This window comes from Anarhichas minor, unplaced genomic scaffold, assembly GCF_050575085.1.
Source record: "Anarhichas minor isolate MPS153535 unplaced genomic scaffold, ASM5057508v1 ptg000024l, whole genome shotgun sequence".
NCBI lineage: Eukaryota > Metazoa > Chordata > Actinopteri > Perciformes > Anarhichadidae > Anarhichas > Anarhichas minor.
Window position 1 is genome coordinate 10,957,634 of NW_027466470.1, and position 15,281 is coordinate 10,972,914.

Here is a 15,281-nt window from a genome sequence, read left to right on the forward strand (position 1 = left end):
ATGACACCTAAACCATCACACACATCTAAATCGTCACATATCCGTTATCACTTTAAGGGAGCTTAACTCAAGTCAATTGTACCCTCTAGTGGACACAATAAAAGCACATTGAATGACCTACTTATTGGCGCCCCGTGCAACACTACTTCACAGTGAGAAGTCTTTGTTCGCATAACCACTAATGATACATTCACACATGTATATTAGTCACATTAAAGCTTATTAACAAATAATCACACTCTTCAGACAAAGACACTCGGCTGCATCACTTTATTAACCATTAAGCAATTGCCTCATTGTAATAAGTCATTCCACAGCCTACAGTACAAATCTCCTGGTACAAATAATTCATTCATCTATACACAAATACAGCAAGTGGAATACAAAATTGATTCGAGAGTTTATACCTTTAAGTTAGAGAATGGAAACTGGCTTTTAGCGTGGATCCTTACTGTACATGTTAACCTGAGGCAACTTTGCAGAGGCATTGTGGTGGGTTTTGGTGGTTAATGGCCACACACCTGGGAAAACTAATATTGCTGTGGCATTGAACACCCTTTTCTGGCATTTGAAAATGGTTTTTCCAACCTGAGTATACACATATCTTAATCGTATTTTCAAGGGCTCTCATGAATGCTAGTCTATCCATCGAAAATTAGGAATATTTAAGTAAATCATACATCCATATTTAAAGACCCATCTCATAGTTCTCATTAACAAAATAATGCTTGTGTAAATTAGTTTTGATAGGGAGTCATCAGCACTGTAATTAATTAGAAGGCGAGTGTATCCCCAAAGTGCAACAGTACCCACACTCGACTGGGTGAACAGTGGTCAGCTGAACCTCCCAGCCTTTGGCTTCATTGATCTGGATGTCACATGATTCTGCACCTGACAATCAGTGCTGAAAAGTAATGTAGCGTGCCGCTGCTGCAGCAGTCATTGTACAGAGTCAGTGTGGTGGATACTTTGTAGTAAACAGAGTGAAACAAGACGAGGGAACTGAAATACCAAGAAAAGCATTGGAAACACTCCCAAGATTGTCGGTACAAATACAGAGTGCAATCCTGGTTTCTTTAACTCATGTTATAATTTGCATTCTTCTCGTCTGGCACCCAACCAAACATGCATCAGTCTCCCCTGCTGTTAGGGATTCAAGTTTTATCAGAGATTGCAATAAAGAAAAAGGGTTGCCCTCTTTTATTCATTAGCGGCACGATTTACCATGGAGCAGCAGGGGATACATAAAAAAACAAAATGTAATTTGGGAGGAAAATGCATGAGGTCACTTTTAACCCATGGTCTCATCACAAGAACAACAACTCCTCTTTTAACGCGCTGACAAAAAAAAATAAAAATCCCAAATTCAATAATTACAATGAAAGTATCCAATAACAAGAGAAGTCATAATAAAAGGCATTTCAATTCTTTTCACATCTCTTTTTCCCTCTCTTCAATACAAGAATGCCAACAGGCATTATTTACAGCGCAACCCCTCTCCAGCCTGTGAAGAGAGCTGTGACCAAGTCAATGAGGCCGGCTGCTGGACTCAGAGGTCCGCCGCTGACGTGGAGTACTGTGGCCGTTCGTGCAGCAGTTATGGCGCTTGCTTTGTCCGCCGTTCAGAATGTCTTGGATGTGCTGTACTATCAAGTTGATGGCCACTGCAGGAAATGAGGAAGACAGATGTTTACACAGAGCACCCCACCGATTTAGCATTGCACCCCTGTAACATGTCAGACTGCTGGACAGATGTAGAAAAAGTGTCTCAAGCAATGCGGCAGAACCAAAGTGCCTACAATGCAACTTTCTAGTCAGACATTTTGGTGATTTATTGCTAATAGCAGCTAATGTAGCCGCAAGCCATGGAGCTCAAGTAGCAAGGAGGAAGCTACAGAGCTCCAATAAGCTTACTTCATTGTTAATCCACATCCTCAGATATTTCTCATTTTAAAACTTGTAGTCTTCAAACCCAACCGATGACCAATAAAAATGTAATGTAGGAGTAGTGCGTAATAACTGTCCATACCAAGGTTCTCTGCTCCCCGTGGAATAATCACATCTGCATACTTCTTTGTCTAGTAGAAATAAAGATACGGTCACAGTTACTGGCCAAAAAACATTTCTGATGATCAGATATACTTATACACTGCACAATAGAGACACACAGATACTTTGTAGTTAAAAAAAAAATTAAAATAAAATTGTGACCTAGATATGAACTAATTCTACAGTCAAAATTAAAACAGTGCTCCCTGGTTAAACAACACTTAAAACAATTGTGCCTTTGGCCTTTCTGTACTGCAGGTTCTTGATTCACAAGAGCAGACATATACATTAAAACCAATATATCTGTTCCAAGCTAAAACTGGCTGATGATGCTGGGCACCCCAGTGCATCAGTTGGACTCATGCACAGATGCTTGTACGGTGGGAACATCACTTACTGGCAAACAGAACTCCTCAAAGGCTGGTTTCACAAAAGTGATGTACTGAGTCAGCACTTGCTCCAGCTCTCTCCCACGCTCATTGATATCTCGAAGAACTGAAACCACACAAAAACAATATAAATACCGGCCATTAAACACAACACAAGTTAAGGGGTGCAATGCTCTACACCCTCTGTGCATTAACCCAACTCTCACAACACACCTCGGCGAGAGAGCCGTGTGTCTGGATCTGTGTCGACAAACAGCTTCATCTGGAACAGATCTCTGATTTCCTGCGAGTAGAACATGAGGATGCCCTCAAACAGGAGCACGTCAGCCGGGTACACCGTAATAACCTCCTCTTTCCTGAAACACAGATTTCCTCCTCTTTGTCAGCGACTACATTCAGACATGTGGCACGTAAATGTTCCAATTACACAATCAAGTTAATCGGGAACTGGTTCAACACTACCATTAGTGGTAATCTATTCTGCTAGAACACAATATTGGGTGTTGACCAAACAGCAACTGTGAAGTGTTACAGATAGGTGCTCACCTGGAATGAGTGACAAAGTCATAAACTGGGATCTGGACAGTCTCACCCTGCAGGATTTGTTTGAGTGTTTGCTTCATCAGCTCACTGTCAAAGGCATCTGAGGAAAAGAAAAGGCAAAACGCTCAGTTGGGATCTTTGTGAGACGTTGTGTAACTTAGTCCCAGTTAAACCGGCTTGGTGTGCGCCAATGCCCATGTGGGACCCCACACTGCACGTTTGGTAACCCAGGAATCCCTTTCCTGTAACGGGTGTTGGGTTCAGTCTCTGAGCCTTAGAGCAGCTGCCTCTGAGAAAGGCCTGCTGACTGTGGGGAGTTAAAACCAGCCGAGAAAGGAAGCAGGAACTTCAGAGGGCAAAGTCAGACTCCAAAAATGGAGTTTATGCTTCTGCCAAGACCCAGTGATCATCAACGTGGCAGCAATGCATGCTGCTGAACACAAGTCTGATTTAAATGTTTTATGTCATCTTGGTAAATTGCTTATTTGAACTTGCAAGTTATTGTAATCTAAATCTGTGTAGTCCTAAAGCAGCCTCAGCTGTTATTGCATCTCTTTTCATACAATATAAATTTGGGTTAAGTCAGGTAGGTAGAGAATTTCAAAACCACTAACCCACAGTGAAACTGCACTTGCAGAACCTGGTTTCAAATTATTCGGTGCAAATGAAATGGCACACATGTGCCTGCTGCAAACCAGCAGAGGAGATATATATCGCATACACTGTGCATACCTGGGTGATCAAAGTTGAAATGGCCCTTATGTGCTTTTGCCTTCTGCTCTGCAGTCAGCACCTTGTAGAAGCTGTCCTGGCTGAGGATCACCACCTGCCGCTGGTGGTGGTCGATCTTGTTCTGGCCCAGCAGCTCCATGATCTTCTCACACACGGACGACTGCAGAAACAGACAAATAGAAAAAAAAAAGATAAACTTATATGGGTGTGTGGTTAAAAATCTGCAGGAACACCAGTATTTCTCACAACCGTCAATCCAAATAGGAGTAAAAAACGTGTTTCAATTTAGTCCAAATTGAATGGAATTAAGACTTGCGTTACACCCACAATCACATACAACCAGAAATAGAGTGTGTGAGGTCAACTAACACAATCATAGGTGAAATGCTTAGCAGCCCACCATGTTTGTCCCCACTGACCTTCCCAACCAAATGAATCTCAAACCCAGCGCTGACTGGGCATTCTCCCGTTAACCGAGCCTCTGTTGCCTTTGTGTAAATGCAATTGTAGTACAATGAATTTGGACCCCCCCTACCCCCACTTTAGGTTGTGTCAACACACTCAAATGCAACAATTTCAGAGGAACAGACAAATCCACACTGACATTTAATAAGGCAATCTACAGCACAATGTTTTATGCTCAAACTCTAGATTGACAATCCATAAAGTGAGTCAATAAATAATCCATTGTTATTTATAAAGTGAAAAGCAAGCATTTCAACAGTAAATCACTTCCACAAAGGCCAAAAGGTGGCGCTTGATGGGGGTTTGTAGTCTATTATATGGCAATATTAGTTTAGTACTGTAAAGAGGGATTGATGAGTTAATTGATGCTTAGATTTAGCAACCGAGTCTCTGAACTTTTGTTTTCATTACTGATAGAACAAAGAAATGCTTCTCTGTATTCAACCAGAACTGCCGACCCATCCTTAAAACCCAAGCCTCAGCAGTGAGGCCGACAAACATAGTATCTGCATTGCTGCCATGTTGAGCTGCGGGCTGCTAAAATTCATCCAATCCATGAGCAGTCACCTTACGACTGGTGTAGTCTGGGGTCACAACAGTACAGACCACCCTTCCTTTAGTACCTTGTGTGGGGGCTTACAGGAAGGAAAACACTGGCTCGATGCCAGTGCGGAGATATCTGGGACAAAGTTGGGAGGAGGGCCTTAACCAGAGACAGCAGAGTGGAGGGAAAGAGGCGATTGTCTGCCCTCATATCTAATTATGTGAACCTACACCGCAAGTGAGAGCAAAGATTCCACGGTTTGTTTCTGAATGCCACTTAAATTGTGGTCGTCACTTACAAGCTTCTATGTTCAAATGGTGCGGTCTTTGGTGACACGGAAAGGTCGCAAAATACACCGGTTCATAAACAAAGAAAACTACGTCATAGAAAATATCCACATCCGTGGAACATGGGGGTGTGTGTGTGTGTGTGCGCGCCAGTGACGTGCACCGTCGCCTAAATTACTGCAAAAGGCATATCACATTTAACTAGCGGGTGAAAACTAAGTGTTTGTTAAAGCTTATTTCAGCTAATTACATACTACAGTAGACTTATAGCATGGTCAACATCTTTGTTTTTTTAACGTTACCTAATCAGAACAAAGAACGTGGACACGATGGCAAGACACATCTGTAGAGCCTGTGTTGGTTAGGACTATTACACCAACAACTAGCTAGATCATGTTAACCTTATTTAACTTAACGTTAGCGGTTATCCCAGGTCACAGTCAGGTGGCCTAGAGACTAGCTAGCTCTCATTGTCTAGCTACCGTTAGCACAAACCGGTATAGCTCCAATGTGATGGAATTTAGCCGGGCAGCTAACTTGGCTAAAGTAAGCTAACGGCTGACAGTGCTTTCCACGTGGTTCTGCTAACGTACGAAATGGAAAAATTAACTGAACAAACGCGAAATTCAGTCACGTTAACGTACAACATGCTATGTTAAACGCAGACCAAGTAAAGCCGGTGCTAGCGGACGGTTAGACAGATGATAGAGCTGTCAATCAAAACTCAAACGTTGAGCGCATGGGGGTTGAGTCGCTGTAGCCACGTGGTCAACTAGCACCCGGCTACCGACAAACCTCTGCAGTGATTTAGCTCAAAATGAAACAACGGCAATTCGCAAAAAAAACTGTCAAATTAGCTAGCTGGAGTGCCAACCTTGCCGCTAGCGGTGCCTCCGGAGACACCGATGAGAAAAGGCTGTCGGATAATGTTGTTGGTGTTCTCGACACGGTCCTTTGGGTGGGGTTCGCTGTCCCCGGCCATGCTTGCAATGTATCGTCAGAGCTGCTGTGCTGGAACATAAATGAGGCGGAGCTCCTCCCACAACGCCAACGTTCATTTTATGACATCTTCGACAATGAATCTACATATTTTTTACATAAATTTATTTACATGTATTTTTTTCAGCATAGGTTGACGTTAAAGTTTATATTCGATTAAATAAGTAATTTGTAGCTATTACCTTTATATTTCTTTTTTTTTGTGATTGACAGGGAAACTAACCAACCGTCCGTTACGCATTGATGGCTGCTAGACTCCAGCAACGGTCATATTTCACTTGTTCCGCCTCCTGGTTGCTCAACAGCAAACTCATGTCGCGGACCGAACATTAGCGTTTATGAACAGTTAACAGTTATTTACGTTAAAGTTAGAGTTATAACCTTAAAACACGCACCAGTTGGGAAGACGCTTGCAAGTAAGTTTTTGCAGAGTTAAAGACAATTGTGAAACATAACAAATGACAAAGCGAGGAAAAAGAAGTCTGCACGTTAACAGTTTTATACACTTGTTGTCGCTAACTTTAAACTGTTAACCGTTAGTCGCGTGAAACTCCTTTTGACGTTTTCTGACGTTAATGTTGTCGGTTTTGTTTAGTTAAATGAAGGGACGGTGTTACATTACGTTTACCAGCAGCATGAATGTTTTCCAGTTAACGGCTAAACTTCAAGCAAAAGAGCCACTTGGAGTGACGTTATGCTCCAGAGGCTCGCTGCGTCCCTGCGGCTGCCCGCTGCTGCGGCTCCTCTCGCGGCCGCGGTACGATGCGTCTCCTCGGGGTCAGTGGACGTCAAGGTCCCGCTGAACTTCTGGGCTGGGAAGAGACAGACGAGCCCAGAGACATGTAACAAGGAACATGTTTACGAACCTGCAACAGGTAAAACCACACAAATATTGACGCTGTCTGGTGGCATCTGACCTGTGAGCACAATATAATGTATTTTGTTATGTTATATTGACTTTTCTGACAGTCTATTTAGCTACATTATATATTTTCCATTTATGACATTTACTTATTCAAGGAAAGTCAACTTTGCACACATGCTTTTTTATTTTCAGCAACACACTCTCACATTTACATGCTTGTGCACATATCCATGTAGTCACACGTGGCCACAATCTTGTGCAAGCAGTTATGGCCCCTGACCAGCTTCAGTGGGCAATATAGCCGCTCAATAGCTACTATAGCTTTTGTGGTACACTGCAGATTTTTCAGTCTTATCGATCTTAATGTCTGAAACACGGTTCTCTGCGCAGTATGCAGCTGAATCAGGTGCTTCTCAGCTCGAGGTCAGCAAACGTTCAAGGGAAAGCCTTTAATTGTGCAAACAGACATTTCAACACGACTGTGTCTTCATCAGAGTCAATATGATGGTTTTGATTTTTAGGCTCTTTGTGGCTTGGTTCCTAGTTTTAATGCAGACTCCATTTGAGCTAACGTTAGTACACAACTTGTGTGCAGCCCACTCTTCAGACAAAAGTAAGCTTCTTATCTTATCACTCATCCCGGAAAAGAGAGTGTCAATGCCATGCTGCATTTAGTATTTTACAGGCCTCGTCTTTATTAAAGGATGACTTTGAACCAGTAAAAGCTAAATGAACAAGCATGTTTTATACTTAACCTGTGTACCTCACTGTAGTCACCATCACGTGTTTCACTGTGCAGGGCGAGTCTTGTGCCATTTGGAGCCGTGTGGTGCTGTGGAGGTAGATCAGGCTGTGAAGGCTGCCGAGTCGGCGTTTGGCCATTGGAGCAAATTGTCTGGGATGGAGAGGGCGAAGATCATGATAGAAGCTGCTCGTATCATTGAGGTGTCTTTCTGTTTGGTTCATTTGCTACCCCTGGTTTCCAAAATCATTCAGTGTGTCTGTGATTTGACAGAGGTCCTCCCAAACTTAGCATAACAAAGATCTAAAGAGTAGGTATTACACTTACTCCTCTCTCATGTTCAGAGCAGGAGAGAGGAGATAGCTGAAATGGAGGTGGTCAACAATGGGAAGTCCATCACAGAGGCCCGTCTGGATGTGGACTCTGCCAGACTGTGTATAGAGTACTATGCTGCGCTGGCTAGCACCCTAGCAGGTTGGTACATATGCAATATATTATTTACATTTACACTGTCTGCACTTTCTTTTTAACAAAAAGCTTAAAAATGTCACCTTTTTATACCTGTTTTTACAAAATACTTTTGCCTTCTTTTTGTCCAGGCCAGCATGTCCAGTTGGCTGGAGGATCCTTTGCCTACACCCGCAGGGAGCCTCTGGGAGTGTGTGTCGGCATTGGTGCTTGGAATTATCCTTTCCAGATCGCTTCCTGGAAATCAGCTCCAGCCCTGGCCTGTGGTAAAGGATACTACTAAAGTTTATGTTTTTTTTTATTCAGCGGAATATCTCAAAAACTACCTTTTAAGGGATTCAGTGACATTTCTTAAGAATTTAGAAAAAGGTTTAGGGGTTTTTGGTTTGATAACACCACAATGTCCACATGTTAAAGCATTCATTTAACTCCTCAACAGTAAGTCTTTACAGTAGGAAAAGGTTTCACGGTTTTGGGATATTGGATGAATCGGTTTGTTTTTGTTTTTCTTTGTCATTTTTCTTTAGTTGGTCTCCAAATTCTTTTAGGTTTGAATTATTAGGCTTATAAACTGCTACAACTCACCCCCTTAAACTTACTTTGCAATTGCAGCCAAGTTTAAACACACATTTACTCTTAGCAATCCTGAAAAATGTAAAGGCTTTTCACCTGTAGATGGCACTACAGCAACATAATGTGTTTTAATGGTCACATCCCAGTGGTCATAAGTCTGTTTCTTTGCACAAATTGCATAATTTTCTGATGTAATAAGCCCTAACATTCCAAATTGAAGTATTATCCTAAAACCACAGCTGATGTATGTGCCTTATTGTGCTGACTTGACATCAGTCTGATCTCTGAGTGCTTTCTCGTTGATTCGATAAGTCAAACAATGGGTCTTACTCTGTTGTCTGTCGTCTAAAATAGGCAACTCCATGGTGTTCAAGCCGTCCCCAGTGACGCCTGTGACAGCGGTCATGCTGGCAGAGATCTATGCCGCGGCCGGAGCTCCAGAGGGGCTGCTGAACGTGGTGCAAGGCGGCCAGGAGACCGGCAGCTTACTCTGCCACCACCCAGACGTCGCCAAGGTGTCCTTCACCGGGAGTGTGGCCACGGGCAAGAAGGTCGGTGCTATTTACACTGTAGAACTTAAAAATCGACACACCGGGTCAACTTTGACTGGTTTTAATAGCGCAGCGTATTAAATAGTAAACACAACTGATTGATTCCCTAGATTTAGGATTTGTAGATCCTAAATGTGAGCAGAACAATCGATGGTTATTCTTCCATGTGACCCACAGATTATGGAGATGGCCTCTAAGGGGGTGAAGCCGGTGACTCTGGAGCTTGGGGGGAAATCTCCTCTGCTCATCTTTCAGGACAGCGATCTGGAGAACGCTGTGAGGGGAGCTCTGATGGCCAACTTCCTGTCTCAAGGCCAGGTAGATGTTGTATATTTTTAATATGCTGACACAACATGTGACCCATCTACAAATTAAAGCATATTATATTTGATTTAAATGTAACAACAGGTCTGCAGCAATGGTACAAGGGTCTTTGTCCAGAAGGATATTCTGCCTGAGTTTGTGGAGGAGGTGGTGAAGAGGACACGGGCCATCCAGATAGGAGACCCACTACTGGAGAGCACACGAATGGGAGCGCTGGTCAACCGGCCACACCTGGAAAAAGTCCTCTCCTTTGTTGATCAGGCAAAGAAAGAGGTAAGACTCGTCCTAATAATTCATTTTGCTTCTTGTGCAGCAACTTTAATGAGACCTTTTTGTAAATTGTTCTGTTTGTAGGGAGCTACAGTGCTGTGCGGAGGTGAAGCTTTTGTACCATCAGATCCCAAACTCAGAGGTGGATACTACATGACTCCATGTGTATTGGGTAAGACCTCCATGAATCAAGGGGGATTCAGATGATGCACATTTTTACTCTTTGGTACAGTGCTGCAACCTATTTTACCTCTTTTCTAACTCTGGCTGCAACATCACAAAGATTTAAGGGGATTCATCTTGACTTGAATACAGTCTGGATAGGTGACTTTGTGTGTTTGTCCTTTTCTTTTGTTCCTCGTTCAGGCGACTGCACAGATGAGATGACCTGTGTGAAGGAGGAGATCTTCGGTCCCGTCATGTCTGTGTTGTCCTTTGAGACAGAAGAGGAGGTGCTGCTGCGAGCCAATGACACCACCATGGGTCTGGCTGCAGGAGTTTTCACCAGGTGAGGGCGACCTCACTAGTAAATAAGACTTTTGAACCATGATTGTCTTGAAACTTAAAGAATCTAGATTTAAGTTGAAGGCAGCAAAATGACCAATAGTTTCAGTGAAATGTAACAATTGATAGATGTGTAAATATTATTAAAATGAACACACAACTTGTGTAGGGACGTGAGGCGAGCCCATCGTGTTGTGGAACACCTCAAGGCTGGTTCCTGTTTCATCAACAACTACAACATCACTCCAGTGGAGGTTCCTTTTGGAGGCTTCAAAATGTCAGGTACAGACGGACCAGAAGCCAGACGCCACTGGCCTGTTATCTATTTTTATTAAAATCATTTCAGTCTGCTTGAAGCACTATAGAGGTGTTATTTGTGATATGTTTCTTATACATCACCATCACAAAATAACATCAGTAGCTAATCTGATCATTGTTTGGAGTACTTCCTTTTATTCCTTGTAATCTCCACATTCACCAGGCATAGGGCGCGAGAACGGACAGGTGACGGTGGAATACTACTCCCAGCTGAAGACGGTGTTTGTGGAGATGGGAGACGTGGACAGCCTCTTCTAGGACACGCTCATCGAGAGGAACATGTGACAGTGACCCAGAGACTGAAACCGACGGTCTGGACCAGAACAACACTTCAGGGAAAGAGCTCAAAGTGATGAGGAACACGCCTGAATCAGAGGAGCGCAAGTCTGTACTGTATAATGTGAAATAAATGTAATACTGAAGCAGTCTGCAGCAACTAGCTGTGTAGAATAGCAGGAATCTTAAAACACATTTGAATCAAAGTTATCATGTGTGAAATGGATCAAATGAAAGATCGTTGCTGAACCTTGATTGATTTCAGCTCTACTGTGATACTGTGATCATTTGCACTGTATGTTTTCTCACTTGATATATTTTGTCGCCCATGTGCAAAACAACAGTTTTACAGAGTTGTACTTCACAACAGAGAAGGGTTTACAAGTCGAGCTGTATTTCTTGATCAATATATTTTTATAAACACAAAATACAAAACAAATTGAGCCCCTTGAATGATGTATTGATTTAATTAATCGAGATTGTTCAGTTCATTTCTGCTTTTTGTACAATGTTTGAATTAGAACTAGACAGTAACATCCTGCCTGGTGGGAAAAATAATTATGTACGGAACCAGTCTTGACACATTTTCATGTCAAATATATTGTAACATAACATAAAACTGTGTTTAACATTTCAATAAAATGAAGAAATAATTCATGTTTGTGTTCACATTACTGTTGGAGCTTTTGTTTTGTGTAATGTCTAAATCCTTCTTTTCTTCCTTGACAGATTTCTGGCAGCTGCCTTTCTCTACGATAGACAAAAAGAAACAATCACCTGTCAAGTTTGCATTGTATCATATATCGTATTCTCTAAAAATGATTATAACAATTGAAATATAGTGATCCGTATGAGAGGTTTCCACTGTGTAATCGTGCCTCTAGTACAACTATACCTTTGCGAGGGGTCTTTTAGGTTTCTTGAACTGTGCAGACTCTGTTAGAAGGAAAAGTTAACAGTGTAAACCTTTTGATGTATTTTCACAGTTTTGTAACGGTTGCAGCACAGACGTACCATCTTCAGAAGGTAGATCCTCTTCGTCGTATGTATCCTCACGAGGATCCTGTAACCAGACAATTATAACAAACTTGCAGCAAACTAACCAGCTACAAAAATAACCTTGTTACATGGGAGAACTGACAAAGACTGATCAGGAATGAGCTAGATCTTTCTGCACCCACCGTGACCCTTTTCCTCTCTTGAGGATTGCTCTGAGAAACCTGCTTGGTCTCCTTCAGATGGTTCCCTTCTTGAAGCTTCTCCAGCCGGCCTTGTTCCGCTGACACGCGCACTCTCAAGGTGTGAAATGCCGTCTGCACCTCGCCCACCTTGAAGTGCACAGCCATGCCTTCGAACCAGAGGCTGTCACATTCGCCCTCCTTGAAGCCCGGTGGTTGGTAGTCAGCTGGGGTGACTTTGAAAGGAGAGCAGGAGGAGACGTTCACAGTGTGCGACCCAAGAAATGACGCTAGAGTCTTAAGAGACATTAACGCATCTTACCGTCGTCATAATAGTAGAGCTTCATGGTGAGGTACACGTCGTTGGGGAGGACATCCAGGTTCTGCATGAGCAGGAAGAGCTTCCTGATGAGCAGCACCGAGGCTCTCTTGGTGTCCTCCAGCGTCACCTGGATCTTCACATCGTTGTTCCTGTGGTTTCACAGAGTCATCATCACATATGGAGGCTTCATCCAACACATCTATGCAAACATAGAAACTCTATCCAAACCTGAGGATGTCCATCTCTGGTCCCTTCTCAGTGTATTTGAATTTGAACTGGTAGGACTCAATGATGCACTGCAAAGGGAGAAATGTGGAATTACGATTTGACAGAATAGTGTGTTTCTATTCAAAATCTTAAAATCATTTTTCAGTATTTTCGGGGCCAACTTACATTTGGTTCATCTGGATTGGTGTAGACCTAGATTGCAAAAACATGTACAGAGTCACTGCTCTGTTTTGTAAGCAATGTGTTAACTATAAATGTTGCTGTAGCGACTTAATTTTCTTACCCCGATGAATACAATCTGGAGCTGTTAAGAGGACAACGTTGAACAACAATTAAAAAAAAGTAGCAGTATGGATGAAACATTACAAATTAAAAGTGTTCACGGATGCACTTACAAACTGCTTCTCTAAAGCATCAAAGCAGCCCATCATCCTGGAACAGAAGAGATTAAACAGGATGAAGACATCAGTTAGGAAAGGAAATGTCCTTCAGCCACCTAGTGCTGATCATCACTGCCCACTTCTTACTCCTGGTGCTCAGCGAGACCAAATCACTGCTGTGTGTTCTGGAAGCATTAGAGCAGGAATATTATAGTTACCATTTAACAACTTTGCTGGCACCAGCGGTGTTGCAGTCCTCACGCAAAACTTTGATGCACAAATCTGGTGAAATGGCAAAAAAACAAAAAAGGTTTTGAAAAACCATGTATTAGTTACTGATAATGAGCAACGTTTACCACCATCACCCTGTCAAGTTATTTTTACAGGTTTCTAGGTTTCCAATAAGGCTGAAATTACTATGTCGAAAAACACAGTTAAAAACTAATGAAATGTGTAAAAACGAGTCCTGATATTGCATTAGGTTTATTCTTATGAACATGCATGAATGTTCCTTATTTATCCTAAACTATATTTATGGTATTTATGGTCATGTGTGGTCATCTGTGGTCACCTTCCAGATATCTGGATCTGTAGGCATCCTCTGGAAAAATCCCCCTGAGGTAGGTGATGGAGGAGACCGCCACAGCCATCATCCTCTTCACGAAGACGAGGGACTCTTGCTGTGTTTTCAAGTCCTTCAGGAACAACCCGGTCCACTTTAAAACAGATTTAAAACAGATAAATAAAGACGTTGAGAAACAGGAGAAAACATCTTGACTAAATTGGACCACACGATGGCGCAGTTGTCCACGTCAAGTGTCCCCCAGAGACTTGATAATCATGATAAACATAGATTTATAAAACGCAGAAACGCGTTAAATCAACTCATAAACATGTTGTCGTTTGCTTGTATGTGTTGTGTGGTCAAACCTCGGCTGTTTCCTCTTTAGTCTTCCTGGTGCACATCTTCCCAGCGGCCATGTTCTCCTCCTCTGGAGCTGAGGGATCTCTAAAGCTAACGGTTAATTAACCAAATATGACGACAGGCTACACCAGCATCAAGCTAACGCAGAACTAAACTATAACGTCAGTAATGGCACCTTTCCTCACATAAATATTGTAATATGTTGCTCTATGCTGTCTTGAAAAGCCTATCTCAAGTCTAAACAGGTTTAAGTTAAAGTTCAGGTTAAAGTTACTCAAACGGTATAATTACTCAAACATTAGCCAGGATATCGTAGTTGGTCTTTCCCGCCAAAAGTATCGCCGTCTCCCTCTACATAAATGACCGGAAGTCCATTTGTAAATATATATTTAATATGTCTTTATATGACGTAATCATCAGGATTGAATGAATAAGATATGGATATTACCTTTCCATGAGACAATAACGGCTTTTTCTGCACTTAATCCACTTCCATGAATTAACATTAACATCTAATTTATTAATTTAAGTTAAATACTTTAAGAGTTAATTTACTACCAGAGGTACTTCTCAGTTAGCAGCAACAACACAGGTGTAATGAATGATATTAATGGTGGCCCCGTTTGATTTAAGGGTGCCAGTCAACAATGCACAATACAGGGCCCTGAACACAGTCATGATTTATGATTATTCATTTTCACCCTATAGAAAGGAAAAACCTCTGCTGTGAAGTTTTATAATAAAGAATAAAAGTCTATCTCTCAGGGGTCTTTTCAGGTAAAGTTAAAATGTGGGGTGGAGCTATGTTGAGGTCACTGAACTACATATATTTAGAAAAGTCAAAGTTAGGGGTTGTTCTGTCCCAACAGGTGAATTAAAACAGTAGAGTTGAGGAGATGTCAATCAAACCTGTCGAGTCGACGCTCATATGCGATAGTAATGAGAGGACTAATCAGCCAAATTAAGTGAAAACACCTGTGTGTGGCAGTGTGCAGGAGCATTGAGCAAACAAGTAAGCATCTGGTAACCCGTGAGGGAAAGCTAATGTATTTTAAACTTCACACATTACTCAGTGTCGCAATGTTTTACGTGGACATAATTCAGCACAAGCCTCAATCTTATTTAGGATACTTAAGACTGGAGTTTATCTTCCACCTTTATTTGTTTCACTATGTGTTGTAATTGTTCACTGAGGCAATAGTTGTGATAAATATAAAATAATCATAGTACCGCAATGCTGTGCTATTTTGAAAGTACACATAAAAACATATACCTGACTTGTTAGATACTGCTAACACCATCAAAAACATCCCAACATTCCCTTTGTGATGTTTGAATTAAATATGTTC

The 15,281-nt window shown here is 42.0% G+C and overlaps 3 protein-coding genes across 4 annotated transcripts; 1 reads left to right on the plus strand and 2 right to left on the minus strand.

Annotated features, from left to right (window-relative positions):
* Window positions 1-255: 255 nt before the first annotated feature.
* uck2b (uridine-cytidine kinase 2b) lies at window positions 256-6,021 on the minus strand. The gene is made up of 7 exons (XM_076097158.1): window positions 5,884-6,021; window positions 3,714-3,873; window positions 2,985-3,081; window positions 2,652-2,794; window positions 2,447-2,544; window positions 2,030-2,078; window positions 256-1,664 (listed from the first exon to the last, which is right to left on the minus strand). Exons 1-7 carry the CDS (start codon window positions 5,989-5,991, stop codon window positions 1,528-1,530), a joined length of 792 nt encoding a protein of 263 aa, XP_075953273.1. The 5' UTR covers window positions 5,992-6,021; the 3' UTR covers window positions 256-1,527.
* A 252-nt stretch (window positions 6,022-6,273) lies between these two features.
* Window positions 6,274-11,554, plus strand: aldh9a1b (aldehyde dehydrogenase 9 family, member A1b). Of its 2 annotated transcripts, XM_076097155.1 has the most exons (12): window positions 6,274-6,424; window positions 6,659-6,883; window positions 7,673-7,818; window positions 7,960-8,089; window positions 8,215-8,349; window positions 9,011-9,207; window positions 9,385-9,525; window positions 9,616-9,804; window positions 9,886-9,973; window positions 10,168-10,309; window positions 10,475-10,587; window positions 10,787-11,554. In XM_076097155.1, the coding sequence occupies exons 2-12, from the start codon at window positions 6,703-6,705 to the stop codon at window positions 10,879-10,881; spliced, it is 1,557 nt and encodes a 518-aa protein (XP_075953270.1). In that variant the 5' UTR covers window positions 6,274-6,424; window positions 6,659-6,702; the 3' UTR covers window positions 10,882-11,554. The 2 variants fall into 2 exon arrangements, with proteins under 2 accessions (XP_075953270.1, XP_075953271.1); XM_076097156.1 differs by lacking the exons at window positions 6,274-6,424; window positions 7,673-7,818 and having other exon boundaries at window positions 6,724-6,883.
* On the minus strand, window positions 11,348-15,138 carry zte38 (zebrafish testis-expressed 38). Its single transcript, XM_076097157.1, has 12 exons — window positions 13,938-15,138; window positions 13,579-13,723; window positions 13,226-13,289; window positions 13,023-13,059; window positions 12,911-12,931; window positions 12,793-12,819; window positions 12,628-12,695; window positions 12,400-12,548; window positions 12,081-12,313; window positions 11,914-11,962; window positions 11,795-11,835; window positions 11,348-11,649 (listed from the first exon to the last, which is right to left on the minus strand). Exons 1-12 carry the CDS (start codon window positions 13,986-13,988, stop codon window positions 11,602-11,604), a joined length of 933 nt encoding a protein of 310 aa, XP_075953272.1. The 5' UTR covers window positions 13,989-15,138; the 3' UTR covers window positions 11,348-11,601.
* Between the last annotated feature and the right edge of the window lie 143 nt (window positions 15,139-15,281).

Coding starts and splice junctions, on each gene's coding strand:
- aldh9a1b (XM_076097155.1), top strand. CDS start 6,703: ATGCTCCAGAGGCTCGCTGCGTCCCTGCGGCTGCCCGCTGCTGCGGCT. Junction 6,884..7,672: donor TGTTTACGAACCTGCAACAG/GTAAAACCACAC, acceptor TTCACTGTGCAG/GGCGAGTCTTGTGCCATTTG. Junction 9,526..9,615: donor ACTTCCTGTCTCAAGGCCAG/GTAGATGTTGTA, acceptor ATGTAACAACAG/GTCTGCAGCAATGGTACAAG.
- uck2b (XM_076097158.1), bottom strand. CDS start 5,991: ATGGCCGGGGACAGCGAACCCCACCCAAAGGACCGTGTCGAGAACACC. Junction 3,874..5,883: donor GAGGCACCGCTAGCGGCAAG/GTTGGCACTCCA, acceptor CTGTTTCTGCAG/TCGTCCGTGTGTGAGAAGAT. Junction 2,795..2,984: donor GACTTTGTCACTCATTCCAG/GTGAGCACCTAT, acceptor TCTGTGTTTCAG/GAAAGAGGAGGTTATTACGG.
- zte38 (XM_076097157.1), bottom strand. CDS start 13,988: ATGGCCGCTGGGAAGATGTGCACCAGGAAGACTAAAGAGGAAACAGCC. Junction 11,963..12,080: donor AAGAGAGGAAAAGGGTCACG/GTGGGTGCAGAA, acceptor GTCTGGTTACAG/GATCCTCGTGAGGATACATA. Junction 11,836..11,913: donor GGATCTACCTTCTGAAGATG/GTACGTCTGTGC, acceptor TCCTTCTAACAG/AGTCTGCACAGTTCAAGAAA.